The sequence below is a fragment of the Penicillium nucicola genome (assembly GCF_028828085.1).
Source record: "Penicillium nucicola strain IBT 29836 chromosome Unknown utg000010l, whole genome shotgun sequence".
Taxonomy (NCBI): Eukaryota; Fungi; Ascomycota; class Eurotiomycetes; order Eurotiales; family Aspergillaceae; genus Penicillium; species Penicillium nucicola.
In genome coordinates, this window is record NW_026643134.1 from 5068031 (window position 1) to 5093414 (window position 25384).

A 25384-nucleotide genomic window follows, 5' to 3' on the forward strand; every position below is an offset into this window, starting at 1 on the left:
TCCGATGGTTGGATCCATCCTTGGAACTGGGTCCGCGAATGTTAGTCATGGTTAGTCAGCTGAGTCCGGGTTGGGGATGTTTGTTATGTTTGCCGTGTTTGCTTCCAATCGGATTCTTCCCCCCACACAACTCCCGACATGAACGGCATTTGGAGTTGGATATCCGGCACGGAGATATATCTTTGGCTCGCCATTGCGCCGGAGATAACTCACGGTCTACGAGAAAAAATTGGGGTTTGTGCAGCTACCCCGGGCCCCAGGTTGCAGACTGCGTCGGACTGAAAACCTTATGCCGCTCATTGATAATCCCCACCATCCTCCTTTTTGAGATCGCCGATCATTGAAGCCCCTCCATAAGCATTGGCTGCCATTTATTTCCAATCGGAACTTATATAGATCCCCTTCATTCCATCTTCACCTTTCTGTCATCTTTTCTCATATTTCCCATCTTGCACAATGTCTAACCAAATGGCGGTGACCCCGCTTATCATCAACAATGAGTCTGTCGAGACGGATACCAAGTTCGAGGTCTACGCCCCTGCGACCGGCGAGCTGAACGGCTACGCTGCGGGCATCTCTGCCGAGGAGGCAAAGCGCGCAGTCGACGTTGCTCAGGCTGCTTTCCCCGCATGGAAGAAGACCAAGTACAATGAGCGCCGTGAGATCCTGCTGAAGGCCGCTGAGATCATGGAGTCGCGCAAAGAGGAATTCATCCAGTATCAGCGCGAAGAGACCGGTGCTGGCCGTCCCTTCTGTGAAGTGACTTTTGGCATGGGTGTTGAATTCATCCGTGATTTTGCTGGCCGTATCTCCTCCATCCAGGGTATTGTGCCTAACGTCAACCGCGAGGGTGAGGGTTCTATCGTGTACAAAGAGCCATATGGAGTGATCCTGTCAATTGCGCCTTGGTGAGTATCAACATTCAATGCTTGAACATATATATTGCTTGGTAGTAGATATAACCTGCGGAATGTAAGCTGACTCAGAACCTTTTCTGCACAGGAATGCGCCTTTCATCCTTGGTGTCCGTGCGGTTGCCCAACCCCTGGGCGCTGGTAACACAGTTGTCCTCAAGGGTTCCGAACTCTCGCCCAAGTGCTTCTGGGCTATTGGCGATGTCTTCTGGCAAGCTGGGCTTCCCGCTGGATGTCTGAATGTCATCGTCCACCAGCCCTCTGACGCTGTGGCGGTCACCAACGCCTTGATCAGCCACCCTGCCGTCCGCAAGGTCAATTTCACCGGTAGCACCAATGTCGGCTCCATCATTGCTTCCACTGCGGGCAAGTACATCAAGCCTGTGCTGCTCGAGCTGGGTGGCAAGGCGTCGGCGGTCGTTTTGGACGACGCGGACCTCGACAAGGCCGCCATGAACTGCGCCATTGGTTCCTTCTTGCACGTACGCTACAATCCATGAAACCCAGAGACCAGGAATCACGTCACTGACCAATACAGTCCGGACAAATTTGTATGTCGACCGAGCGCATCGTTGTCCAGCGCTCCATCGCCGACGAATTCCGCCAAAAGCTCGCTGCCACAGCCGAGAAGCTGTTCGGTAAGGAAGCGCCTGTCCCCGTGTTGGTCAACTCTGCCGCTGCAGCCAAGAACAAGAAGCTCGTCGGCGACGCTGTGTCGCGCGGTGCGACCCTCCTGTTTGGCAACGGCGATGCCACCGAGTCGACCGACGCCGCCATGCGCCCGATCATTGTCGACAACGTGACCAAGGAGATGGACATCTACGCGACCGAGTCGTTCGGTCCGACCGTGTCACTCATTGTGGTCGACACCGAAGAAGACGCGATCGCACTGGCCAATGACACAGAATACGGCCTCACCGCAGCGGTCTACACACAGAACCTGTTCCGCGGATTGCGGGTGGCTAAGGAAATCGACTCGGGGTAAGTAAATCCATCCCATTATACTCCTTACAAATCCATATCCGATCCACGGGTAACCCGGAGCCGCTTGAACACGATACTAATGGTTCCTAGCGCCGTCCACATCAACTCCATGACCGTTCACGACGAATCAGTCCTGCCCCACGGTGGATGGAAGAGCAGTGGCTTTGGTCGCTTCGGAGGCGTAGCGGGCTTTGAGGAGTTCCTTCAAAGCAAGTCTGTAACCTGGCATGAATAGAGCCCGGTCCAGATCTAGACCTATCGTAGACCCAGATTTTGGAGGATGCATTTTGGCCCCCAGACCCAGATAGAATGGGTCTACCAGGATCTTTCGGGCTTTGAGGCGTTGGGCTGAGCCGCATACTCACCAATCGCGGAGCCTCGTCTCGTTCAGACCCCTGATTTTGGTCTGTCGCTAGAGACGCAGGCGGCAGACCCGAAAGTTACTATGTGAAAGCAACGAATTGAATGATCCCTCGGTTTCTGTACAGTCATCATACTGCATTCTCGTACTGTACCCTGGTGGGCTCGGAGGGTGTCCGTCTCGTGTCCATGATGTGATTTGTCTTGTCGGCCTTTCTTTCTACACCACACACCGGAAGTCAGTAACGTTGAGAAAGGATATCTATAATTATACAGGTAAACCGTCTAGCTAGCTTGGAGCAGGCCCTTGAGGCAAAATATCCGAAGACTATATACGGGGCGCAGGCCCACTATCCCAGGAACAAGTAATATGCCTAATACCCCAAGCCCTATTTCCCAGTCCGAGACTAATCTCGCGTGTCTTAGATTAACCCAATAAACACAGCCCACTTCGGACTCCTATTTGACTTGGTCACTTTACGGAATCAGCTGTACAGGTATGATACACCCGACGGTCGGCCATGCCGTGACCATACGCTGTACACTTGAAAGAAAGTCGGGTAAACTTCGCCCCCTGACTATCAACGGTTGATCCTATCACGAACCAGTGGGATCGGCAGAGGGGTTACAGTTGAGACGTTAGGACAATAGACGGTGTGTGGGGGTGGCTCTGATCGTCACGAATATCAGTGAACATCGAAATCTGCTGTGCATTATGTACTGTGTAGCAAGGGAGGTTTTCTTTTTTTTTCATTTTGTTGCCCCGTGGCCAGAGACACATGGTATTGTACCTGCATGGAAGGCGCTGCAGGTACCATACGGTATTTGGGGGAAATTAAAATTAGACCGAGAGGGAATGAGGGAATGGAAGCACCGAAAGTGGCGTTACTGGAAATAGGTGAGACCAATCCATGGACCTGAGTTCGGGTGAGAGTGCCAAGTCCACGGGTCAAACCTTAGTCTATTCAGTATTCAGGGCAGAATGAGAGGATCTCGACCATACCATGACTGTCATACATTGTAGAGCCTCTCCCATTAGATTCCAGAGTCCTGTTTCGCTGCGATCCTGCTAATCTTACTGGTATTTTTGAATCTTCGGACATTCTCTCGATTCAAGGGTCTGCCCGTTCACAGAAAATTAAAATCGTCAGGTCCACCAATCAGCGGTCGTGTTGATTTCACGCTAATGCATCGCCTTCTATACAGTACTGTATGATACCTCGTGGGAGTGGTCTGCAGTCTGATGTAGAGCAATGAGGATCGAATGTTAGACCAGTATCAGACATGTCAGTTAGCCATCACGAGCCTCAAAATATCCCCCAATCATCGCTATAAACCAAGTAAACAAGCAGTAAGTAAAACAGAGGAAAAAAACAAGAAAAGTAAACAAAGTGATTTCGCTTGGAAGCCCCCCACTTGGACCTTTGGGGGCCGTGCTGAGAATCCGACATAGAAATGAAAGTCGCCTCCCAGGCTGCTCTTCTTCTCTTCTTCATCCAACTCCTTCGTATTTTACGATAGTCATTCTTTTTTAGTATTCCCACCACAGTCATTCTTTGCTCAACATGCGTTTCACCGCCACCATCGTCTCTGCTTTCGCCGTCGCTGCGTCGGCTTTGACCACTCCCGACTACACCCAGTCTCCCTCTGGCAACGCCATTGTCTCCCCCTGGCTTGAACGAGATCGTTCCTGAGGGCAAGGCCTACACCATCAAGTGGGACCCTACCACCACTGGCCCCGTCTCTCTGGTCCTCCTCCGTGGCCCCTCCACCAACGTTCAGCCCATCCAGACCCTCGCCGACTCTATCCCCAACAGCGGCTCCTTCACCTGGACCCCCAGCACCGACCTTGAGGTCGACACCACCCACTATGGTCTCCTCCTCACCGTCGAGGGCACCGGCCAGTACCAGTACTCCACCCAGTTCGGCCTCGGTGCCGCCGCCGGTGGTGCTTCCCAGTCCTCCGTCGTGATCAGCGCTACCACCACCACTGCCACCGGCGCCGCTGCTGTCACCGTTGAGACCACTGAGAGCACCACCATCTGCCCTGAGACTGAGACCACCTCGGCCCCGGCCACCACCGCTACCCCCGCCTTCTCCACCATCATCTCCAGCACCGAGATCACCACCACCATCTGCCCCGAGACCGAGTCCACCGGTGCTGCCCAGACCTCCACTGTTGCCCCCGTCGGCTCCCCCTCCAGCATCCCCTGGATCTCCTCTGCTCGCGCCTCCGCTACTTCCGTCGCTGCTATCCCCTCCGGCACTGCTTCGGCCTCCCCCTCGGCCTCTTCGCCCGTCTTCAACGGTGCCGGCCGTAACGCCATCAGCTTCGGCGCCGTCTTTGCCGGTGTCCTCGCTGCTTTCGCCCTCTAAGCGAAATCGCCTTGGAATGTTAATAGCGGAGAGTTGGGCTTGACCTGTGATACCTCTTTTTTCTCTTTCTTTGAAGCCCTCTCGAATAATGTCTGTTGTTTACGAGGCTTAATCTTACCGATTTTTTGATTCAGATATCTGGTGATTTCACTGATATCTGGCTCGTTCATACCATGTCTTGACTTTTTTTCTTTGTTACATTGCCTCCTGCGTGCGCTTCTGCTATGCTGTGTAATGTGAAGTTCATGCCTTTATGTCTCGTTCTTGGTAGCGTCTGTAGATATGGACATGGCAGTCTTCTGTAATTATGTCATCTAACGTTATTCAATAACTTATCCACTGACCAGATATCGTTCATCCCATTAAGATTCCTCCCATTGCGCTAATGATGTCACCACAACACCCCCTTGCCGATCGTCCCTGTCCACCTGCCACACGAGGGATGCGACGTGCCTTTCAATCATACAGGACATCCATCATCGAATGTAACCATCTTACCGTACGAACATTGTTCCACCTCGACAGAATACACCTTTGAACACGAAATCTCACCTCCCCTGCGCCACCGGCGCCAATAACGCCATGGTCAGACTGTCCCCGGATATTTACTCAAAGGAACAGTCTAGCCCTGGAAGCCATTCAGGGGGATCAGAGTCATCTCAGACAAAGTACTCAGCGATCACGCAAGCGGGAACCTGACCCCTGCGACTTCCAGGGTTGTTACGGTGGATATTACACTAACAAAATATGAGGATTCCATTGAATACCTTGCTAGACTGACTCGCTTTTCGCGCGTGGTCTTGGTATTCCTAGTGAGCCCCTGGTTACATCGCGGAGCCCCTGACTTGTATAGTATGCTCTGGATGTTGATGTCTTGGGCGTGAGATGTTGGTAATGACATGGGGAGGGGGGAAGAATGTACAGTATGCAGAATTAAGGACTAGGATCAGGAGAGTACAGTAAAACAAGAGTCAAAACCAACCCGATTCCATTCGTAACAGTCATGGAATTAGTCGTACGCGAAGTACGAGTAGAAGGTAAAAAAACCATCCCAAAGATCAGACCCAACACCCCCAAGAAGCAGAAAATCAAGTCCCGAGTGCAGAACATACTGTAACATACATCCAATGAATCCCAAATAAAAGATCAATCCCAACACCAAACCCAAGCAATCCAACCCCCAAACCAAACCAGACGAGCCTCCAAACCCTCTTACCGAAAAAGGAAACCCTGCAACCTGAGGCCCCAACATCCAAATCTTCCTCACCAAAACCTCCAACCCAACCAACCAGAAAGAAACACAACCCAATCCTATCAATTCTCCACTTCTACCCAGGTACAAACAATGTCCGCCCCCAACCCACAACAAAAATGGCGCTCTGTAGACCCGGCTGCATCGGTAGATCCCAGTTCCAGACCTGCTCGCCCGGTCCGACCTCCGCCGCGGACTAGGAAGGGGGATCAGGATATCCGGCAGACGAAGGAGTATAAGGCTGCGGCGCGGAGGTAATGTTTATCCTTGAATGTCTTCTTAACGGATGGTTTATGAGATGTCTTTTTCTGTTGATTGTATTATTTTCATTCTTTTGCGGTGGTTTGGTTATTGGAGGGCATTTGACTGACTGTTCTTCCGTAGGTGGACTGGGGCAATTGTGGGATTGCCCATTGTGATGTATACTTCTTGGATTCTTTATGAGCGCAGTATGTGCTATTTCTCTGTCTCTGTCTGCTCTCGGGTGTGCTGCTAACCTGGGATTCTTCTAGTCTATGGTAATAAAACTGCCAAGCGTCTTGTTCCTCCGGAAAAGAAAGACTGAACTGCGTTCTTTTCTTTTCTTTTCTTTTCTTTCCGTTCATTGTGACTATTATTTTGGCTCTACGAGCGAATATGCATGTACTTTAATAGAATGGATATGCTGTGGTAAATACCGTACCCAAGAATCGACATCATCATATCTCCTCCATGTTTATATCGATGTTCAAATCTAGACTTAACAGAAAATAAACAGGTCTATTGAATTGTATAGCATTCATCGCAGAACTCCAGGTTGGAGTCTCGGTATATAACCATGGGCTAGAAGATGATCAAGCCAAAAACATAAACAGAAGAAGAAGAGAAGAAAAACAGATGAGAGGCACAACACAACACCCCACATGCATCATCCCATTTTCATGAACCCCTCTCTTATCCTTCCCACCTTGCCAGCCAGCTGGTGCGAAAAGCAAAAGAAAGAAAGAAATGCATACAGTCCAAAACACGGTCTGGTATCTGGAAGATCATACAAGAAAACATGCGGGAAGATACAAGGGGAGGCGGGCGACAGGAATGATAAGGGGAGGAAGGCATCACATGCCGTGGAGTGTATGTTCATAGTGAAGGGGAGTATACAATATCAGCTGGCAACACCCTGGAGGGGCATCTGATGATCAGATCCAGAAGAAGGCGGAACAGAAGTCGACCCACTGCCTCCGCTGGGCGGTTTGGCGCTTCGCTCGCGCATCCGACGACCCTCCATGAGACCGCGAAGACCGCGCTTCTGCAGACCGATCACGCTGCTCAGATCGCCTGTCCAGATTTCGCGCTGGGGACGGCGGAGCTCAGCGTCCGTGCCGCGGCGGTGGTGGGTGGAGCGCGATTGGGAGCGTCCTTCGTCGCCGCTGATGAATTCAGAGTCGGAGTGACTAGCGCTGGAGGCAGATGTTGCTGTGCTTGCGCTGCTCATGGAGTCTTCGCGTTGGGAGCTGCGCTGGCGAGAGTGCTGAGAGACATTTGTGTCGATGCGGAGGGATGGGAGGCCACGCGCGAAGTTGGTCAGGTCGCCTGTGCTGCTGGCGGCTGAGGCGGAGATGGCGCCGTTTTCTGTGTCAGATGAATCTGACGCCAGGCCGCTCTGGTGGGAGCTGCTGTGTTCGCCGATTGTCGGTACGCTGCCGTTTCGGCCGCCGTTGGTGTTGGCGCCGTTGAGGGCCTCTAAAGTGCCTCCGGGTCCGCTGTTAAATCCTGTTCCGCGGCCTCCACCAGCGGCCATGGCTGCTGCATTGAAGACGGCGGCGGCATTGCGCCCGTCCAGGACTTGGTGTAGTCGTTCGACGGTGGCTTCGAGAAGCCCATCAATTTGGTACGGACGTGCGAGTTGGAGAAGAGAACAGAGGATTTGCGGCGTGCACAACGAGGAGCCTGCAGGGGGAAGAGCTGCAGTGTAGAGATATTGAACGAGGACTTGAAGGGTCAAGATAGTATGAGGTAGGTAAAGCACACGCGGTCTGGAGGTGGGAGCAAGTGTGTGTGCAGAAGGAGCTTCCAGGTTCTCAAGCAAGGACTTTGATGGCACCGAAGGGTTCACAAGAGTAGTGGCATCGGAGTAATTGCTATTATGACCCACTGAAGGTGTGATAGTAATACTCGAATTCCGACTTGGGTGAGCCATGGCTGGACGGAAGGTTGCAGAATCTGCAATGCCCCCATCTGATGACTCACGTAGGAGTTGAATGAAATAGGGTCCCCATCGTCGAGTCAACACACGAGAGTTGACAGAGATGCGCTCTCCTCCCACCGCCTGCAGTTCCATGTCGGCCATCTCTGGCAGAGATTGTGCAAGCTTGCCTAGCTCATCTGATGCAGCGGACAATGGCCGTCCACCGGAAGTCAACCGAACCAGCTTCTTCTGCAAAGAAGCCGGGACAGAGGCCGAGCTATACGACTTATACCCCGAGGTAGGAGAAGTGCGGCATGGGTTGTTGTAGAGTCCAAATGCCTCCAACTCAACTAGACAGACATGCGAGAAATTGATACGTCGGTGATTGTAATCGTCAACAAGACTTCGCTTTCGATGACCGAGGATTACAAAAGAGTTGCGACGAGGCCAAAGTACTCCTCGATTCCAGCTTCCATGACCAAATACGGACCCACCGGCATCAATGCGTCCCCAGGTTAATGTTTTCAGGTCAAGAGCCCAGAGTGCATATTCCTGCTTGGACGAGGTCAAGTATGTACCGCTAACAACAAAATGGCCGTTAATAATGCCACCGTTCGGGAAACGTAGTCCCGGCGGGGATGCCTGGCTCTGCATCGGCCGTTCAACAAGGCGCCCGTCCGGCAGGCGCACCTGCAGCTCCAGCTTGACATCCAGGAAATTGTAGTTGGAGTAGATAAGCATAGGGCAACCAGGTGACTCTGTCTGCTCAATAGGCTCATGTAGATCACGATCTGGAGAAGATGAGCCAATCTCAGATACATCCATTCCAACTAAAGGAGCCACGACACTGCGATAGGCACCGCAGCTCCGGCCCAGGGGGCTTGTGTTGGTCCACTTGAGACTGCGCAGGTTGAACACACTAATCTGTTCAATGTAATGATTTGAACTGTCCTGACCACCAACAACAACCATCTCCGCACCACCGAATCCATCGATGTCAACACCAAGAGAGCCTTGGTGGGTGGAGGACTCCGGGTTGTGATGGATGGCAGATAGCGGCGCACTAGCAGATGTGAAGCACGCACTAGATGGAAGTATCGTAGCACAGTGCGCATAGCGACCCTGAGGAGATTCATGAGCAGCGACACGAGTCCAAGCTCGAGATGGCACGTCAAAAATATGAATATCCGACATGACCACCACTTCGGACTGCGCCTGCGATTCCGCCCCGTGGTTCTCTGAATCCTTTGGCGAACTAGGCGCAGGCGACATTCCGCCATAGCATACCAACTTGTTATCTCCCAGAGCGCAAACACTGTGGAAGTACCGCGGTGGCGGCACATCACCAGCGGGCTCGACTTTCGTCCAATGGCGCCGAATCAAATCCAACTCGTAAAGGTCCGAGGTCAACTGTGGGCGACTGCGCGAGAGGATCCGGCCTCCGAATACGTATAGCTTATCGCCTAAAATAGTTGTGGTCGCGCCCACAAGGGGATGGGGCTCCTTGCCGGTCGTTCGTCGCACATTGCACACCAGTCCGGAGAGGTTGATAGGACCAGACGACGCCGACTGGTTCAGCGACGGAGATCCGCCCGCTGCCGAAGGCTCGTCTCGTCCTGAATCCATGTACCCCAAACTAGACTGACTTCGCGACATCATGATGGGCGATTTTCCTGTCCCCACTTATCTCTAGCAGCCGTTGGCGATTGCAACCCCTTTTCCCTTTTTTGAGACCACCGTTTCGAGGTCAGATTTCGCGCATGAGACAAATTCTCTTATGCAGTGGTGTGTAAGCCGGCGAATATTTCCGTCGGCGCTGATAGTAGGTGTCGTCGAAGGGTTGCCTTGTCTGTGGGGGAGCTGGAAAAAAGGGAGTGGCTTCCCCGCGTCGACGCCGCAATTCTGCGGACGCCAAGCTTGGCAAGGAGAAGAACGATGTGGTGAAATGGGAGAGAGCGGGCTGCAAGGTGAATCTCCGGTGGGAGAGTATTGGAGGTGTCAGACTGTCGAAGTTGACCCGGCACAAAAAAAGGCGGTCTCAACCTTTCCTAGATGGGTTTGGGGTACCACACACACTTTGTATTTACCTCAACCCTTGCACACTTGGGCACATAGTGGGACTAATCCATTCTTCTGCAGTCAGAGTTTTAAACCCTTGCTTAAAATTTATTCTTGAACTTTATACGTATCGTGTGGGGCCATGTGCCCAAAACACAGTATACACGGGGATTTAAGTTAGATCCGAAACCACTAGAAACAATTTGGATGATTCTCAAACGGTGTGCTCTGCACGTCCTCTATGGGGAAGATGACGCCAGCAGGCAGATCATGAGACGGGATCCGAGGTGAAATCGCTGTCGGGTTACTCATATCGAGCTCTATAGCTTCCCTGTGATAGAATATCTCTGGACTCTATGCATGGGAGTTTTACGAACATTCAGGATTTTAATATGCTAATCAATGGCAGATAGTGCCGAATTCATATCACATTGGTATCAAAAAGGGCTTTAGCCCTCGACTATCCCAGTATCTGTTTTAAGTCTTTCATATCACGTCATGACACATTTACTCCTTGATGTTGACGAAGCGGAGGTAACTAGAACACGTTAGTCTGTTTTTGTTTTGCCAGAACCATGCATGCAATGGACGAACTTACGGCTTAACCTCACGGACTTCACCGAACTTGGCCTTGGCATCCTCAGTCTTCATGGGAGGAGGGAGAACGTTGTCATCACCGGGGAGCCAGTTGATGGGGCAGGTAACACCGTGCTTCTCAGTGCGCTGGAGAGCATCAATGACACGGAGAACCTCGGCGGTGTTACGGCCAGTGGAGGCGGGGTAGGTCATGATCAGACGGATCTTCTTGGCGGGGTCGATGATGAAGACGGAGCGGATGGTCAGGGCCAAACCCTTGGAGTCGACGTTGGTGGTGTCCTGGAAGTCGACCATGTCGTAGAGGTAGGCGACCTTGCGCTCGGGGTCGGAGATGATGGGGAACTTGAGGCTGGAGCCGGAGATCTCATCGATGTCCTTGATCCAGGCGTGGTGGGACTCGGTGCCGTTGGCACTCTAGAGAATCATTAGCCTGGTTCGTCTGGAATTACCAGATGATGCTACTCACCAGACCAATGAGCTTGACACCACGAGCAGTGAACTCGGGCTCGAGCTTGGCGAAAGCACCGAGCTCAGTGGTACAGATGGGGGTGAAGTCATCGGGGTGGGAGAAGAGGATGGTCCACTTGTCACCAATGAACTCGTGGAAGCTGATAGGGCCGTTGGAGGAATCAGCAGTGAAGTCAGGGGCAGTAGAGCCCAGACGGAGGCTAATAGAGAGTTAGTTAAGGACCCAAGAGCTATGGGAGCCATCGATGAACATACGGAGCAGCGCGTTCAGCCATTGTGATAGTGATAGTCAATTGAGTTAACTTGAGAGAAACAAAGAAAAGGAGGAAACGCCAGGTTCATATAGACCTCGCAGCTCTCGCCCGATGTATTCCCCTCCCCCTCCGATCGTCTTACCTCATCCGGCTGTTGCCCTCCCCATACGATGGCGTGATTAGCTCACCGCCCTGGCAGAAACCCCGCGATTGGCCTGACGCAACGTGGGCTGTTTAGTGCTAAACTTCTATACAATTCTATCCCCAGATATTTCCCCATCTCCTGTTGCACGGGAGGCTATAGTCATGTATGCTGCTATTCTAGACCACCTTGGAGTTCACTTTTGGGATACATAATTCAGAAGACTTACGTTAACTCACAATTTCTGACTCGAGATGATCCGTTTGACTTCCCCCAGTGGAGACTCAAAGGAGTGACGCAATCCTATGTCGGCATGGTGAATACTGCATTAGGCATCACTGCGGCAGATCGCTTATCACACCCAAACCGAACTGAATTTTGGCTTGACTGCACATGGACCTGACCCTGGCGGACTTGAAGCTGTGACCCACTCGGTGGGGCGGGTATCTAGATGCGTCGGTTGAGCTGCATCCGCTGCCACTTCCCTTCGGAGACGGGTTGCTTCACAATAAGTAGAAGTTTCATTGGTTTCTCGATCAGTCGGGGTGTTAGGGGAGTATCTTTGCTGATGTAACAGTTATCCAACAGACATGGCGTAGGCCACTGACTGTCCCCTTGTTTGTCTGGCGAGTTCGAGATAGTAATAAGCTTAATGGGTCCTGTGCTTGGTCCTCTGCCCACCGAAAATTTTAACTTAATGCTTCCTAACGGATGGCCTCAGCCTCGATATAACGGATTCATACATAAGACTCGAGTCTATAAAGTCGATGTGTTGGAAAAATATGGCTTGACTCGCCCATCCACAATTGATTCGCAATATGGATTATGGAATGAAGAAAATGCAGTCGCGTTGAAATAAGTACCTCAACCCTGCCAAGTCATACTTATCAGAAAGCGATACACAACTTGCTTTCGGGCTGTGTTGAAGAACTCAACTAAAAAAGCATGTGTTCGTTTCAAACTGTATTTATTCATGGTGTGACTGGAGCTGAAATAATAACAGTAGACCAACATTACATTGACATCTAGGCAGTGTGTGCAAGAAAATCTACTGGAAACTCCTCAGTTGTCCTTCTTGATATGATCGACCGATCACGTGTGTCACAGACCCACAACCGCGTCGAGTTGGTCTCAGTGCAAACAAAGCTTCACGCCAGTCATCCTGGCGCTGGTCCTCATTTCCAGGGCTCAAGGCAGCGTGCGTAACTCAATTTTACCTGGTGCACAGATCTCCCGAGTATTCGTACCCCTTCCCATACTTTTATCCCATTTCGCATCTTTCTATCGTCGCCGCACCTCAGCCACCATCATGCCTCCAAAGCGCAAGTCCGTCGCGGCGTCAAGCGCAACTGAAAGTATCGCAACCCCGGCGAAAAGAATGCGCAATTCTGTAGCTGCCACTCCGGCGTCTGCCCCGGCGGCCCCTCCGGTAAGAGCGCATGATACAGGGGCTGATCGTACCCGTTCCGTGGTTGATACTCCACGACCCCACTCACGCAGGGCTGACCTTGCAGATAGGTCGATGTTACTCCCCAGACTGGTGAGAAGAGAGGTCGTGGCCGTCCTCGCAAATACCCCGAGGGCGAGACCCCCAAGCCTCCTGCTTCTGATGGGCCCAAGCGTGGCCGTGGTCGTCCTCGTAAGATTGCTGTGCAATCTGAGCCTGAGACTGAACCTGCTACGCCTTTGGTCCCTAAGAGAGGTCGTGGACGTCCTCGCAAGGACACCGGTATGTATGCAGCACTATTATTTTCAGGAAATTTGGCTTATTTTCTCTGCGTTTTTAGTCTCTGTGACAGTTGCCACACCGGAGATCAAGAAGAAAGATGGCCGTGGAAGACCTCGTAAGGAACCTGGTATGGAATTGATGCGACGATAGAACCGGAGACTCTTGCTAACTATAAATGCGTCTTAGCTGCTGAAACACCTGCAACAACCACGGAAATCAAGAAGAAGGATGGTCGTGGACGCCCACGAAAGAACCCTTTGCCAAATGACGAGCCTCCAGCTTCTAAGTCCCCAAAGGCAACTGACGCGCCCGAGGCAAAGGCAGCACCAGTAATCAACAACAAAGTCTCCGATACTAACCGCTCTTTCTGGCTTATGAAGGCAGAGCCTGAGTCACGCATGGAGAAGGGCGTTGATGTCAAGTTTTCCATTGATGACTTGGCTGCTGCAACCGTGCCAGAAGCCTGGGATGGTATGTTGACTCTACTACTGATATATCAAACAGGCTAACCAAAGACCAGGAGTGCGCAACCATGTTGGTAGGTTAATCGATTAACAGACATTCCTCTCAGTCATGCTCACCATGATATAGCACGAAAATCCATGCAGGAGATGAAGAAAGGAGACTACGCATTTTTCTACCATTCAAACTGCAAGACTCCCGGCGTGGTCGGAGTGATGGAGATTGTCCAGGAATCTTCCGTTGATAGTTCGCACCCCGATTCCACCCCGCATGATCTCACCCCTAACCCATTATCTTCCACAGAGTCCGCCTTCGATACCGCACACCCCTACTATGACAAGAAATCCAAGCCCGAGGACCCAAAATGGGTCGTTGTACATGTCGAATACCGCCGCAAGCTCGGCAAGCAGGTCACCCTCGCAGAACTGAAGGCGCACGCCCAACCCGGAAAGCCATTGGAAAACATGCAAATGCTCAAGCAGTCTCGCCTCAGCATTTCCTCTGTAACCCCGGCCCAGTGGCAATATATCCTGGAACTGGCGGGTGAGAAGCCCTTGGAGGAATTTACCAAGGTGGAGCCTGAGGAGGTGCTTACCAAGGTGGAACCCCAGGAGGAGAAGAAGAAGATATGAGGAATTAATCTACATATGCAAGCGAAGTACGGGCTATTTCGTCTGTACAATCTTTCGTTGTCTCTATCAATGGCGTTGCCGGTGAATATGGGTTATCTGCATTATCTGCACTAGCGAATTGAACATGTGATATTCAGCACGAGGTCTGCGTTGTAGGGGAGATATCTAGGCTGAGCTTCAGTGTCGGTCTGTAGGAACGTCTATGGCTATGAACTTGGCTGGTTACCTTCATATTGCGAGGTTGCCGAGCTCCGCTCAACGACAACCAAGCACATGGCCAAAAATAGTATCTATCTGAGCCAAGACAGTGTGCACTTCCGAAAGTAAAACACCAGTGACGATATTTACGATGATATTCCATTCCGATCTGTCACCTTCGATCCAGCATACTGTGCTTAGCACATGACAGCCCGGAGACCATCCAATCCATGACTGAGTAATGTGACACAACACTCAGAAGCCCGATCTGTCCCCCATTTACATCCACAAGTTAGCCAGAGTCATGTGAAGCGGTTCCACTGCGTAGCCAATTATTTCCAATTCCAGCAGCCGTTATTCGTTCCGTGGACTCGAGCTGTCATGTCCCACATTGAGTAAATTATGTCGTCGATCCCTGCATATTGATGCAGGCGCACTGTAAGGAGCCGCGGATCCTGTCTGTCACACCCGGGATCTAAGTTTATACTCGATTGCCTCGATGGCGATGTGCCAGGGGTATCGGAGAATCGGAATTTTGGAAAATAGGCAGTAGAGTTTGACTTACTGGGACAGGCATCGGATGCGTCGGGGTGATATTGACCGTAGGGCGGAGACTTTTTTCCAGGGTCAGTTCAAGATGTCGAACCTCGGGCGTTCTTGGGTTGATAAGCTGGAGAACAGAGGGGAACGCCGAAGTCGGATCGACGAACCAATCGCAGTGCAAATTGCATACAAACACAACAAACAGGGACTGGAAGAAGAAAGTGTATGCGATGTGGATTCTTATCGTTATCAGGTGGGGGAATCAGCATTACCTCCCAAGGTTTATGTAGCTTCTTCATCCTCTCCATGTTTGCCAATTTGTTCTCTCGGCACCTGCACCGTCTATCTCGATCTCCTCTCTTCAGTGTTCGTCAATTCCATAGCTCCCCCTTCGCCATGTCGAACGTCTCCGTGCAGTTGACTGCCCCTAATGGGCACAGCTACACCCAGCCCATTGGTCTGTTCATCAACAACGAATTTGTGGCTGCCAAGTCGGGCGAGAAGTTCGCCACTGTGAATCCTTCGTATGTAGGACAGGTGTCTTGAGGTATTGATCTTCAACTGACTGGACTTATAGCGACGAGACGGAGATTACGTCAGTGTATGCCGCTGGCGAGGAAGACGTTGATATTGCTGTCAAGGCTGCCCGGAAGGCTCTCAAGGATCCTTCCTGGAAGCTGTTGCCTGCTACTGATCGTGGTGCTTTGTTGATCAAGCTTGCCGATCTGATTGAGCAGCACAAGGAGACCCTGGCTACCATTGAGACCTGGGATAACGGTAAGTAGCTCACTGAGGTGTGTGCGTGTGCGGATGATACTGACCACCCATTCAGGCAAGCCCTATCAAGTCTCTCTGAACGATGATCTCGGTGAGGTTACCAACACTCTCCGTTATTACGCTGGCTGGGCCGACAAGGTCTACGGCCAGACCATTAGCACCACCCCTGCCAAGTTTGCATACACTCTGCGCCAGCCCATTGGTGTGGTTGGCCAGATTATTCCCTGGAACTTCCCTCTCGCTATGGCTGCATGGAAGCTTGGTCCTGCCCTTGCGTGCGGTAACACCATTGTCTTGAAGCCCGCCGAGCAGACCCCGCTCAGCATTTTGTACTTGGCTACCCTGATCAAGGAGGCCGGTTTCCCCCCTGGTGTCATTAACATTGTCAACGGCCATGGCCGTGTTGCTGGTGGCGCATTGGTAAACCACCCCAATGTCGACAAGGTTGCCTTTACTGGCTCTACCTTGACCGGCCGGGAGATCATGAAGATGGCCGCCGGCACCCTCAAGAATGTCACTCTCGAGACCGGTGGCAAGTCACCCCTGGTCGTGTTCGAGGATGCCGACCTCGAGCAGGCTGCCAAGTGGGCTCACATTGGTATCATGTACAACCAGGGCCAGGTTTGCACTGCCACTTCGCGTATCCTTGTCCACGAGTCCGTGTACGATAAGTTTGTTTCTCTCTTCAAGGAGGTTGTCAAGACCACCAGCAAGGTCGGCGACCCCTTCTCCGACGACACCTTCCAGGGTCCTCAGGTCACCAAGGCCCAGTATGACCGTGTCCTTTCATATATCGAGGCCGGTAAATCCGAGGGCGCGACTCTGGCTTCCGGTGGTGTGCCCTACAAGAACGTAGGCGATGGCCGTGGATTCTTCATTGAGCCCACTATCTTCACCAACGTCAAGGACAACATGCGCATCTACCGCGAGGAGGTCTTTGGCCCCTTCGTTGCCATTGCCAGCTTCACTACCGAGGAAGAGGCCGTCACCCGTGCTAATGACACCACCTACGGACTGGGTGCTGCTCTCTTCACTCGCGACATTGAGCGCGCACACCGCGTCGCCTCTGACATCGAGGCCGGCATGGTCTGGATCAACAGCAGCAACGATAGCGACTTCCGCGTGCCCTTCGGAGGAGTCAAGCAGAGTGGTATCGGTCGCGAGCTTGGCGAGGCCGGCCTGGACGCGTACTCCCAGGTCAAGGCTGTCCACGTCAACATGGGCACCAAGCTGTAAATGTCTCACCACGAGGGAAAAGAAAACCCAATCATCTATTTTCATGTATTCAGGCTCAGCCGTTATGTCTAATGACCAATCTAACAAACTTTGTCTACTCTATATACACTTTTCGCTTTTTCGCTTTCCACTGTTTTTGCACGCATGACATGACATGACGTTATATGCAGATCCCCAGAGAGTTCCCCTTTGTCATTTCCCCTTTCTGACCTACAGATCCTCCAGATCGACAATCACAATGCCATAATCTCGCTCTCGTTCCGTAAAATGAGATACCCACATCAGCTCCACAAACACGACCTGAGGATCCCCCGCAAAAAAGGAAAAACGGAAAAAAGGAGTAACATTTCAAACTCTCTGTTATGGAGACACTTATCCAGACAGTAAGACACTCACCAGCAGCATCCATGTATAGACCATGTAGATCAGGCCCCGTCACACAGCCTGCATGTACAGTAGTCTCTGTCCCAGTCTTAGCTCTAGTGCTACCGTAGTCCCATTCCCAGGCCTAGTTCCATGTACATGTATACGACACAGGACGTCGAGGATGCAGGGAAGGACGAAGCGACGACCCCCCGGCCCCGATTTTCCAATTGGAATCGATGCCGTAGGATTTCGTGTTTTGTGTTGGCCTCACACCATCCCCATCCCATTGCATATTTCCAGTCCACTGGACCCGAACGCAATTCCTGCAGTTGATGCCCAACCTATTACCGACTTATGCGATGACTGCATATGCATGCATTACCTGGCACTGGCACTACACAACACGGGTCAAGAGTTGGATTTGAATTTGAGTTGTGGACACGGGATGTTGGAAAAGTTACTAGGGCTGTAGGTTTGAATATGATGGCTCTTGTGGATTCTCCGAATGTTTATCTTCTTGTCAATCTTGGGTCTGGTTCTTGGATCGGACTTTGGATCTGAGTTTCTTGTCTCGAACTCATCGGTGGAATTTGATCTACCGCCGATTCCTATCTTAACATCCAGGGCCGTACTCTGCGCTGCAGTGTGCCGATTGCAGGACAGCTGTGGACAAGGTGATACACCATTGTGGCCCAATTGTCGAGTCAGGCAGGAAGCGATCCAGGTTCCAGGTCTCCCAAGCCCTAAGCGCCAGCTCATCTCGTGCATCTGCATGCAGAGTTGGTCATGTGCAAGCCACCTAGACATTGATGAGTTGTTCAAACTAGACTTCATTGACCAGTGCCAGCATGAGTGTCTGCAAGTCGTGATAAACTTTTGCAATGATTCGCATTGCAGCCACTCGACACTGCAGGGCATCTTGTCCTACGAGTTCATCTCGGGTGGGGCTTGGCATTCTCTCTCACCTCCTCTTTCCTTCTTCCCCTCCATTCGTGCCACGCAGTTTCTTGACTCTCGGACGCCCTGCTCTGCTCTGTACAGTGTTGATTCAAAGCTCAAGCTCAAGGTTCCGGGGTTCATCAGTACTGCCACTATTTGACTTTGTGTCAGGATTCACCTTTTTTACCAACCCCCCTCTCTCAAGTAGCGGTGTCCGTCAGGCACCGATCGGCGTCATGTCTGAAATTCAGAGATGGACGGTGAATGAGGTCCGTATTGCTGCAATTTGCCGTCTTTTCTCTTTTTTGATTTTTTGAATTATTTTTTTTAATTCGGTCGTTTGATGCCTTTTTACGTCTATCCTATTCGATGCGACCTTTTGCGTCGGATGTCGGATGTCGGTCAGACGTGAAATTCATTTGATTCTTCTGCCGAGCCTCTCACAGAAGCAAAAGAAACAAAAAGAACAAGGAAGAAGAAAAAAAAATCTAATGATCCGCCAATCAAAAAATTACACACTCTCGAATTTGTTCATGTACATGTCACTAACTTGCCCAGCCATACCTCGATATCCCGGGAACGTTACTTGAAGGCCCCTATCACGATGTAGCCAACAACGAGTTTCGTTTCATCGATATCTGGGACCAAAAGCTTTACCGCCTCGATCTAGCCAAAGGTCCGGACTCTCTGAGAGTCATCGATACCGCCGCTTCTGTTGGGTGGGTTTCAACCGTTCCCGAGTGGAAATTGGGCTGACAATCCCCAATTCTAGCGTGACCGCCAATGTCAGTGGGTCGAATCAGCTGATTGTTGGGGCCAAATATGGATTCGCGCGGCTGAACCAATCTACTGGAGAACTGGACTATATTCACGAGGTCTGGGGCGACGAGGAAGGGGGAAAGAAAGCGGAGAGGTAAGCTTGTCCCCCTCTCTCCGGAGAACAGCTCTGTTCCCCGATGAACGCCGATTGAAAAAAAGAAAAAAAGAAAAAAAAAACCTCAAGGAATAACAAAAGGCTAAATGCAAAAAATAATAATTATATAGAATGCGTTTCAATGACGGCGCAGTCGACAGCCACGGCCGGTTCTGGGCAGGGGCCATGAACGATCCGAAGATCAAGAACCCGGAAGCTGAAGGTGTTCTATTCAGACTGGACCCGGACCTCAGTCTGCACCGTATGCTGGCACCGGTGACGATTCCCAATGGCATCGGCTGGAATGCCGCAGACGACACCATGTACCTGACCGACTCGCCGACGGGCAAGATCTTTGCCTTTGATTTCGACGCCACCACCGGCGCCATCAGCAATCGCCGCATCCACTTTGACATCGGCTCGTCGCTGGAACCTGATGGCTTCGCTATTGATGTCGAGGGCTGTATTTGGACTGCCGTGTACGGCGGTGGATGCGTGCTTCGCATTGATCCTGCTGGTCAGATTATCGGGCAGATTGACTTGCCGACACGCAACGTGACCTGTCCTACTTTTGTTGGCACCGAGTTGTTCATCACCACTGCCAAGGATGACCGTGATGACGATCAGTTGCCCCAGTCGGTCCGGTATGGGGGCCGACTTTACAGGGTTGATGTTGGGGTCCGGGGCAAGCCCAAGACCGAGTTTCGGTTTCAGAACTGAATTCGAAATCTGAAATCGGACGCCTGATCGGTCCGGACTATCGGACTGGTTACATGTAAACTGCCTGATTGCTGCATGTACATACAGCACTTCTTATAAGGCGACCCTCGGTATCATACTGTAGCCTAGTTTAGCACATACTTCACATGTCACCACATCCAATGGATCGACCATGCATTTCAAAAATCATGACAAAAAGGCGGTAATGGCAGAGGCCCTATTCGCAGACAAAAGCACCCATGCCTGGACTACCCATGTACAGTACATCCTACAGGCTACATCCCACATCTTCCATCCTACATCCTACAGTACTGTACATCCTACTGGTACAGGACACTCCGGATATGCAGAGTGGGTCGACGATCAGCAAACGGGCGAACAGCGACGGTCCGGATCGCTGTCAGGTCTTTTTGTCCACCGCAAGGGGTGTGGAAAAGAAAGCTACACATCGAATCAGCATTTGTTCCATGTCGATCTCACATTATGTAGGCCATAGTTTCTTGTTTTTTTGCCGGGTCCGATTTACAATCCGTCCGATCTTGAGAAAAACACGCGTGGGCGAGGCCCAGCACTGCCCATTCTATTTCTTTTCTTTTCTTTTCTTTTTGTTGCGGGTCCTGCAGGATGATGCAGGCACTGGTTTGCTGGATATTCGGTGTGTGCTACACGGTGAACTGTGTGTCCTGTGGACTCGGTGAAGATGCCAGCGACATGGGGCTTGGATCTACATGGTGATGTACGCCTTTTCCCACTTTTGGTCTAGATTCTTCTGTGTTGGACAAAGCTATTCTTGTTTTTGTTTAGCTCAGTTCCCATTGATTTGTTTTCTTTTTTTTTTTTTTGAGGGGGAGAATTCCTTCTTGCTTGCAGTCGCGGTTGCAGCGGACACGAGATAATCGGAGATCCTGTGAACAGGCCCCCCTTGGTTCTTGAAGAAATGCACAAGATTCCACCAAAAAAGGGGTGAAACAATTCTCTCAGGCAAGAATTGCCCGACTATTGAGTGGAGCCCCGGGATGCCTTCTCCAGAGACTATTGAAAAAGGTTCTAGAAGACCTGATACATACAGACGTTAGGATCGAGGATATTGAACGTTCCGGTCAATGATCTCTATGATCTGAAATCGGCAAGTTCCACGCATCCGACCCGGGGCGTTCTCGGGGATAGTCGTAACCACCTGCCTAGGCGGGAGTCAACCACCCGACACTTTGGATTCGGTGGTTTGAGGTGCAAGCCACTTTTTACTTCTTTCAGCCCCTAGATCTGACCAGTCATGTTCACTGGATCTATCAGACCTGTGGACTCCAAGTCGATTCGTCGGGGAACTTCAAGAACCCAACCTCGGAAACTTCTGCAAAGGATCTATCACCACATCTTTCTCCCTGTCTCTCACTCTCACACTCTCACTCTCACCTGTAGCTGTCAAGCGGAGAGCTTTTTCGTGCGAAACTTCAGCTGAGAAAGGCCTTCTCCACTTTGTGGGGACCTGGATCTCCGCCTATTTGACCCTTTTGCCACGCGGAGTCTGGTCTCCATTTCCTCAGTTCATGCAGCTCACATCGTGAGGCTAGGGGAAAAGGCCGGATCCCTTTCCGCACGTCCGATCGTGGAGAAAGGTAGAAAACAAGCTGTCAACTGAGCTATTGACTTTGCTGGACTTTGCTGGACAGCTCTCCTGGGTGCTGTTTGTACGAGTCTAGATCAAAGTCTCGGACATAGGTACGCACTGAGCATCACTTATACTGTAGGATTGCCTGTACTCTTGCGTTACCCCCAATGACGTAGAATCTTCTACCTTTCCTCCTCCCCCCTCCCCTGATACTCGCGTAAATTGAATTCCCGTTTACCAACTCCATGAAATCCACTAACACCTCTAGTCTATCTCGCTAGCCAACCACACCGACCCGTCAATGACCGGTGAACGCCAATAGTCTTCCGAAGTCCTGCATTTCCCCCCTAACGGCCGGCAACGGCCCCTTTTACCGGGACACGGGGAATGCACAACATCCAGAAGGGATTAGGTTCATGAGACACACGCAAATCACTTAAACTTTTTTTTTGTTTCCCATCATTCCCCCAACGGGCTCTGATCGACCTCACGTTGGATGATATACTTCGAATTTGGTCCTCCGGAAATTGACAGGACTAGGCAACTAGTGATTGCCTCACCCTAGCCCCAAGACGGTATGGATGGGACACCTGAGACTCCTAGACAACTAGTGACTTTCCCTGCGAGACTGAATATGCCGTCATGGCGAAATAGCATGGAGCAAACATTCCATAGTTCCATAGTTCCGTGGTCCACATATACTATATCACGAAGCCCGTCCAAAAAACCTTCCGAGAGCCTGACATCAAAGGACCAAAAGATTACCCCCCCCCCAAAAGATCCCTAAAAAGACAAAAGAAAACAAATCCTAAACCGGTCAAGAGCCAAACAAAAAAAAAAAAACAAAAGAAAAGAAAAGAAAAGAAAACTCGGTCTCCACCGGTCCCTGTCCACGTCCATGGCCACGGCGCACTATGATTGTGCATGACGCTTTCCCCGGCCTCTTCTTTTTAGATAACCTACAGGATTCTCGGTGATTTTCATTGGTTGTTCCTGAATATTTCTTGGGTATTTTCTGGTTTTCGGATTTTCTATTATTATTTTCACCCCAAAAGAGGAGCCCAATGTGTTCCCGTGAGAAGTCTCCCTGGAGATGCCCAACTTCCGTGGACAAGATCACTTCTCACCGCTGTCCTCATTTCTTATTAGAGCTTGTTCTTCCCTTTTCCCCATTTGCTCTTTCTTTCCCCTCTCTCTGATTACTTGACGCATTGATCTCTTTTGATATATCTGAATCTGTCTAGCCTCAATTGGGAGGCTCTTCTACGTCCCCCTAAGCTTCCATTTCATAGCTACCCACCGTGGCTGCTCTAGGAATCAGCGTGTTGAACGCGCCGTATTCTGGTCCCCGTCATCCATCGACATTGTCACTCTATTCAGCGGATCATCGCTATCCATCACCATCGTCCTCCCTCTCTCATACTCGAGGAACCTCCAGCGACGAGGAGAGAGGGGGACCTCGGTCATGCCCTAATTCCCGGTCCGCCGAGGACGATTCGCATTCTATGTCGAGGGATCGTCGACGTGCAGGGTCTTTGACTAGAGAAGCGCTTCAAGCAGATGACCGCGCGATCAGCAATGAGCATGGGCCTGCAGGCAACCGAAACCCAGCCCGTCGACCACCTCTTCGGACCCGACCTCAGTCATGGCATCCGTATGGACCGGTAGAACCGCCGCTGGAGTCGCTGTCATCGCGACCCATCGGCGTTCATGCAATCCTAAATCCGACATCCCAGCCAGCTGCTGAGATGCCGTCCAGCAAACGGGAGCCTCTCAGTCTCCCAGGCCCATCATCCTCACCTCGACCTCAAGGTTCCTCACCCACAGTCCGTCCGGGTCTCCCATTGGCACCGCTTCCATTGTCCCCGAGGTCCCATACAAGAGCTCTCATGAATCCAGGCTCACCCTCGGCCAGGTTTGTTGGCGGGGGTGGCAGGACTTCCGGTCAGTCGAGCGTTGCACAGTCACCTCTAGTTCCCCAGGAACCTTTCATGGGCCCACGACCCCCCGCCCCCAGTTCGCCTCATCCAACAGAGACCACCGGTCTACGCTCAATCGCATCCATCACAGGCACACAGCCTCCTGTGCCGGCTTCGCTTCATTCTACACCTAGGCTTCATTCGCGCCGGACCAGCGCGGGACCAGGTCCTCTCACCAACCCGAATTCACAAGAAACGAGTCCCATTACGCCTCATTCGACGTTTGGCCAGTTTGGCCGGGCTTCTCCGGCTGTGACTAGCGTTTCCATTCCACACAGTGCCCCGGCATACCCAGCGGTTTCCCCGTATATGACAATGGAGCCTCAGAGCCGGGGTGTTCCTGCGCCAGCAGGCCCAAGGATCAAAGCAGAAGAGACATCATCCAGGGCGGGAACTCCACAAAGCGGTGCTTTCCCACCAGGTATGATACCATGCGTACTAGACATGCGGTCAGGATCATCTAGCCAGGCCGAAAAACGCAAAGCCAACAGCGATGCATCACGCCGATTCCGCAATCGTAAACGCAACGAAATGCAATTGGAGCAGCGACTTACGGCCCAGCAAGAGGAAATCCAACGAAGTATGGAAACAATCCGACGACAGAGTGACGAACTCCGCTCCCTAGTCCAACAGCGAGACCATTACCACTCGGAACGAGATTTCTATCGTGACCAGCTGAGCCGAACAATGCCCCCGGCCTCTTTACCCCCAAGACCCCCTTCTCCACGCTCCAGCCAACCAGCCCACGTCCCAAATGCCGATCCAGCAGGCGCAGCCACGTGGTCAGGCGCGGACTCTGGCCGATCTGTGTCAGGCACACAGCCAGCCCCAGCGGGTCCTCCCAAACCGAGAATGTTGGACCCCGTTCAGAGTCAGGGTCAAGGTCAGGCTTCCTGGCCTACAACTAACCCACCATCTTATCCTTCTACTCCTATCCCGCCTACTGCACGAGGGGGGCCTCCTGTCCCGTCTGCGTCTGTCTCTGGAGGCCCGTTGCCGCCGATTCAGGGGACTTGGCCTCGTCCTTGAACATTATCACACTATAAAACGGAACTCGCGTCATGCTCTTCTCTCTTGTTCCTTTTCCCCCTCTTGATCCTAACTCAATTAATTTTCCGTCTCTACCTCTATCTCCTTCCCTCTCTATGTGCTATCACGAAAACAATGGAAAAGTGCGGTCACTGGTATGATCGCTGCAGGTGGTATGTGAACTCCTTTGGCGATACGGCATTCAACTGTTGCCATGTCCTTCGAGTTGGGGTGTATTACTATATATCTGCATTTTCTCATGGGTGTTCCTGGCTCTTTCCAAAAAATGGGTTTTTGTCATGTCTACCCTCTCTATATCTCACTTACTTCTATCTCTCTATCCTACTCGCACCCTCATTACCACTCATACCGCTGTCTATTTTTTGCTTTTCTACGCTCTTTTGTGCATGGATTCTGGATCCCACAGCGATGATACCTCCACTGGCGATGTATTAAGTTATCATTTGTGTTATTAAAATTGTATGTTCGAATACTGGAAATAAAGGTTACTCATAAGTGGCTTCCGCCACTGGACTCATTACTTCTAGCCCTCTTGTATTCTTTGTCCTTGCGTTGAGTTTCCTCGCCACGACGAACTATAGTTGAAGAATTGAGTACTTGTACTTCGCTGTCTACATTGGACCCTGCGTTACACTTATGATGTAATTGGGACCATCAGGTCC

The 25384-nt window shown here is 51.5% G+C and overlaps 8 protein-coding genes across 8 annotated transcripts; 6 read left to right on the plus strand and 2 right to left on the minus strand.

Moving 5' to 3' along the window:
• Nucleotides 1–456: 456 nt before the first annotated feature.
• Nucleotides 457–2133, plus strand: N7511_010488 (aldehyde dehydrogenase; the record flags this gene model as incomplete). Its single annotated transcript, XM_057132865.1, has 4 exons — nt 457–908; nt 1003–1396; nt 1453–1895; nt 1989–2133. The coding sequence occupies 4 exons, from the start codon at nt 457–459 to the stop codon at nt 2131–2133; spliced, it is 1434 nt and encodes a 477-aa protein (XP_056980853.1).
• A 1690-nt stretch (nt 2134–3823) lies between these two features.
• N7511_010489 (GPI anchored serine-threonine rich family protein) lies at nt 3824–4634 on the plus strand (the record flags this gene model as incomplete). The annotated part of the gene is made up of 2 exons (XM_057132866.1): nt 3824–3919; nt 3960–4634. The coding sequence occupies 2 exons, from the start codon at nt 3824–3826 to the stop codon at nt 4632–4634; spliced, it is 771 nt and encodes a 256-aa protein (XP_056980854.1).
• A 2393-nt stretch (nt 4635–7027) lies between these two features.
• N7511_010490 (putative regulatory protein Ral2) lies at nt 7028–9709 on the minus strand (the record flags this gene model as incomplete). The annotated part of the gene is made up of 1 exon (XM_057132867.1): nt 7028–9709. The coding sequence occupies one exon, from the start codon at nt 9707–9709 to the stop codon at nt 7028–7030; it is 2682 nt and encodes an 893-aa protein (XP_056980855.1).
• Nucleotides 9710–10615: 906 nt separating this feature from the next.
• On the minus strand, nt 10616–11448 carry N7511_010491 (peroxiredoxin; the record flags this gene model as incomplete). The annotated part of the gene is made up of 4 exons (XM_057132868.1): nt 10616–10646; nt 10707–11119; nt 11172–11373; nt 11429–11448. The coding sequence occupies 4 exons, from the start codon at nt 11446–11448 to the stop codon at nt 10616–10618; spliced, it is 666 nt and encodes a 221-aa protein (XP_056980856.1).
• Nucleotides 11449–12878: 1430 nt separating this feature from the next.
• Nucleotides 12879–14392, plus strand: N7511_010492 (EVE domain-containing protein; the record flags this gene model as incomplete). The annotated part of the gene is made up of 6 exons (XM_057132869.1): nt 12879–12998; nt 13088–13298; nt 13357–13425; nt 13485–13769; nt 13819–13836; nt 13890–14392. The coding sequence occupies 6 exons, from the start codon at nt 12879–12881 to the stop codon at nt 14390–14392; spliced, it is 1206 nt and encodes a 401-aa protein (XP_056980857.1).
• Nucleotides 14393–15529: 1137 nt separating this feature from the next.
• On the plus strand, nt 15530–17146 carry N7511_010493 (aldehyde dehydrogenase family protein; the record flags this gene model as incomplete). The annotated part of the gene is made up of 3 exons (XM_057132870.1): nt 15530–15657; nt 15711–15910; nt 15966–17146. 3 exons carry the CDS (start codon nt 15530–15532, stop codon nt 17144–17146), a joined length of 1509 nt encoding a protein of 502 aa, XP_056980858.1.
• A 1541-nt stretch (nt 17147–18687) lies between these two features.
• Nucleotides 18688–20084, plus strand: N7511_010494 (SMP-30/gluconolactonase/LRE family protein; the record flags this gene model as incomplete). The annotated part of the gene is made up of 4 exons (XM_057132871.1): nt 18688–18720; nt 19010–19170; nt 19224–19364; nt 19496–20084. The coding sequence occupies 4 exons, from the start codon at nt 18688–18690 to the stop codon at nt 20082–20084; spliced, it is 924 nt and encodes a 307-aa protein (XP_056980859.1).
• Nucleotides 20085–23198: 3114 nt separating this feature from the next.
• On the plus strand, nt 23199–24701 carry N7511_010495 (uncharacterized protein; the record flags this gene model as incomplete). The annotated part of the gene is made up of 1 exon (XM_057132872.1): nt 23199–24701. One exon carries the CDS (start codon nt 23199–23201, stop codon nt 24699–24701), a length of 1503 nt encoding a protein of 500 aa, XP_056980860.1.
• Nucleotides 24702–25384: the final 683 nt, after the last annotated feature.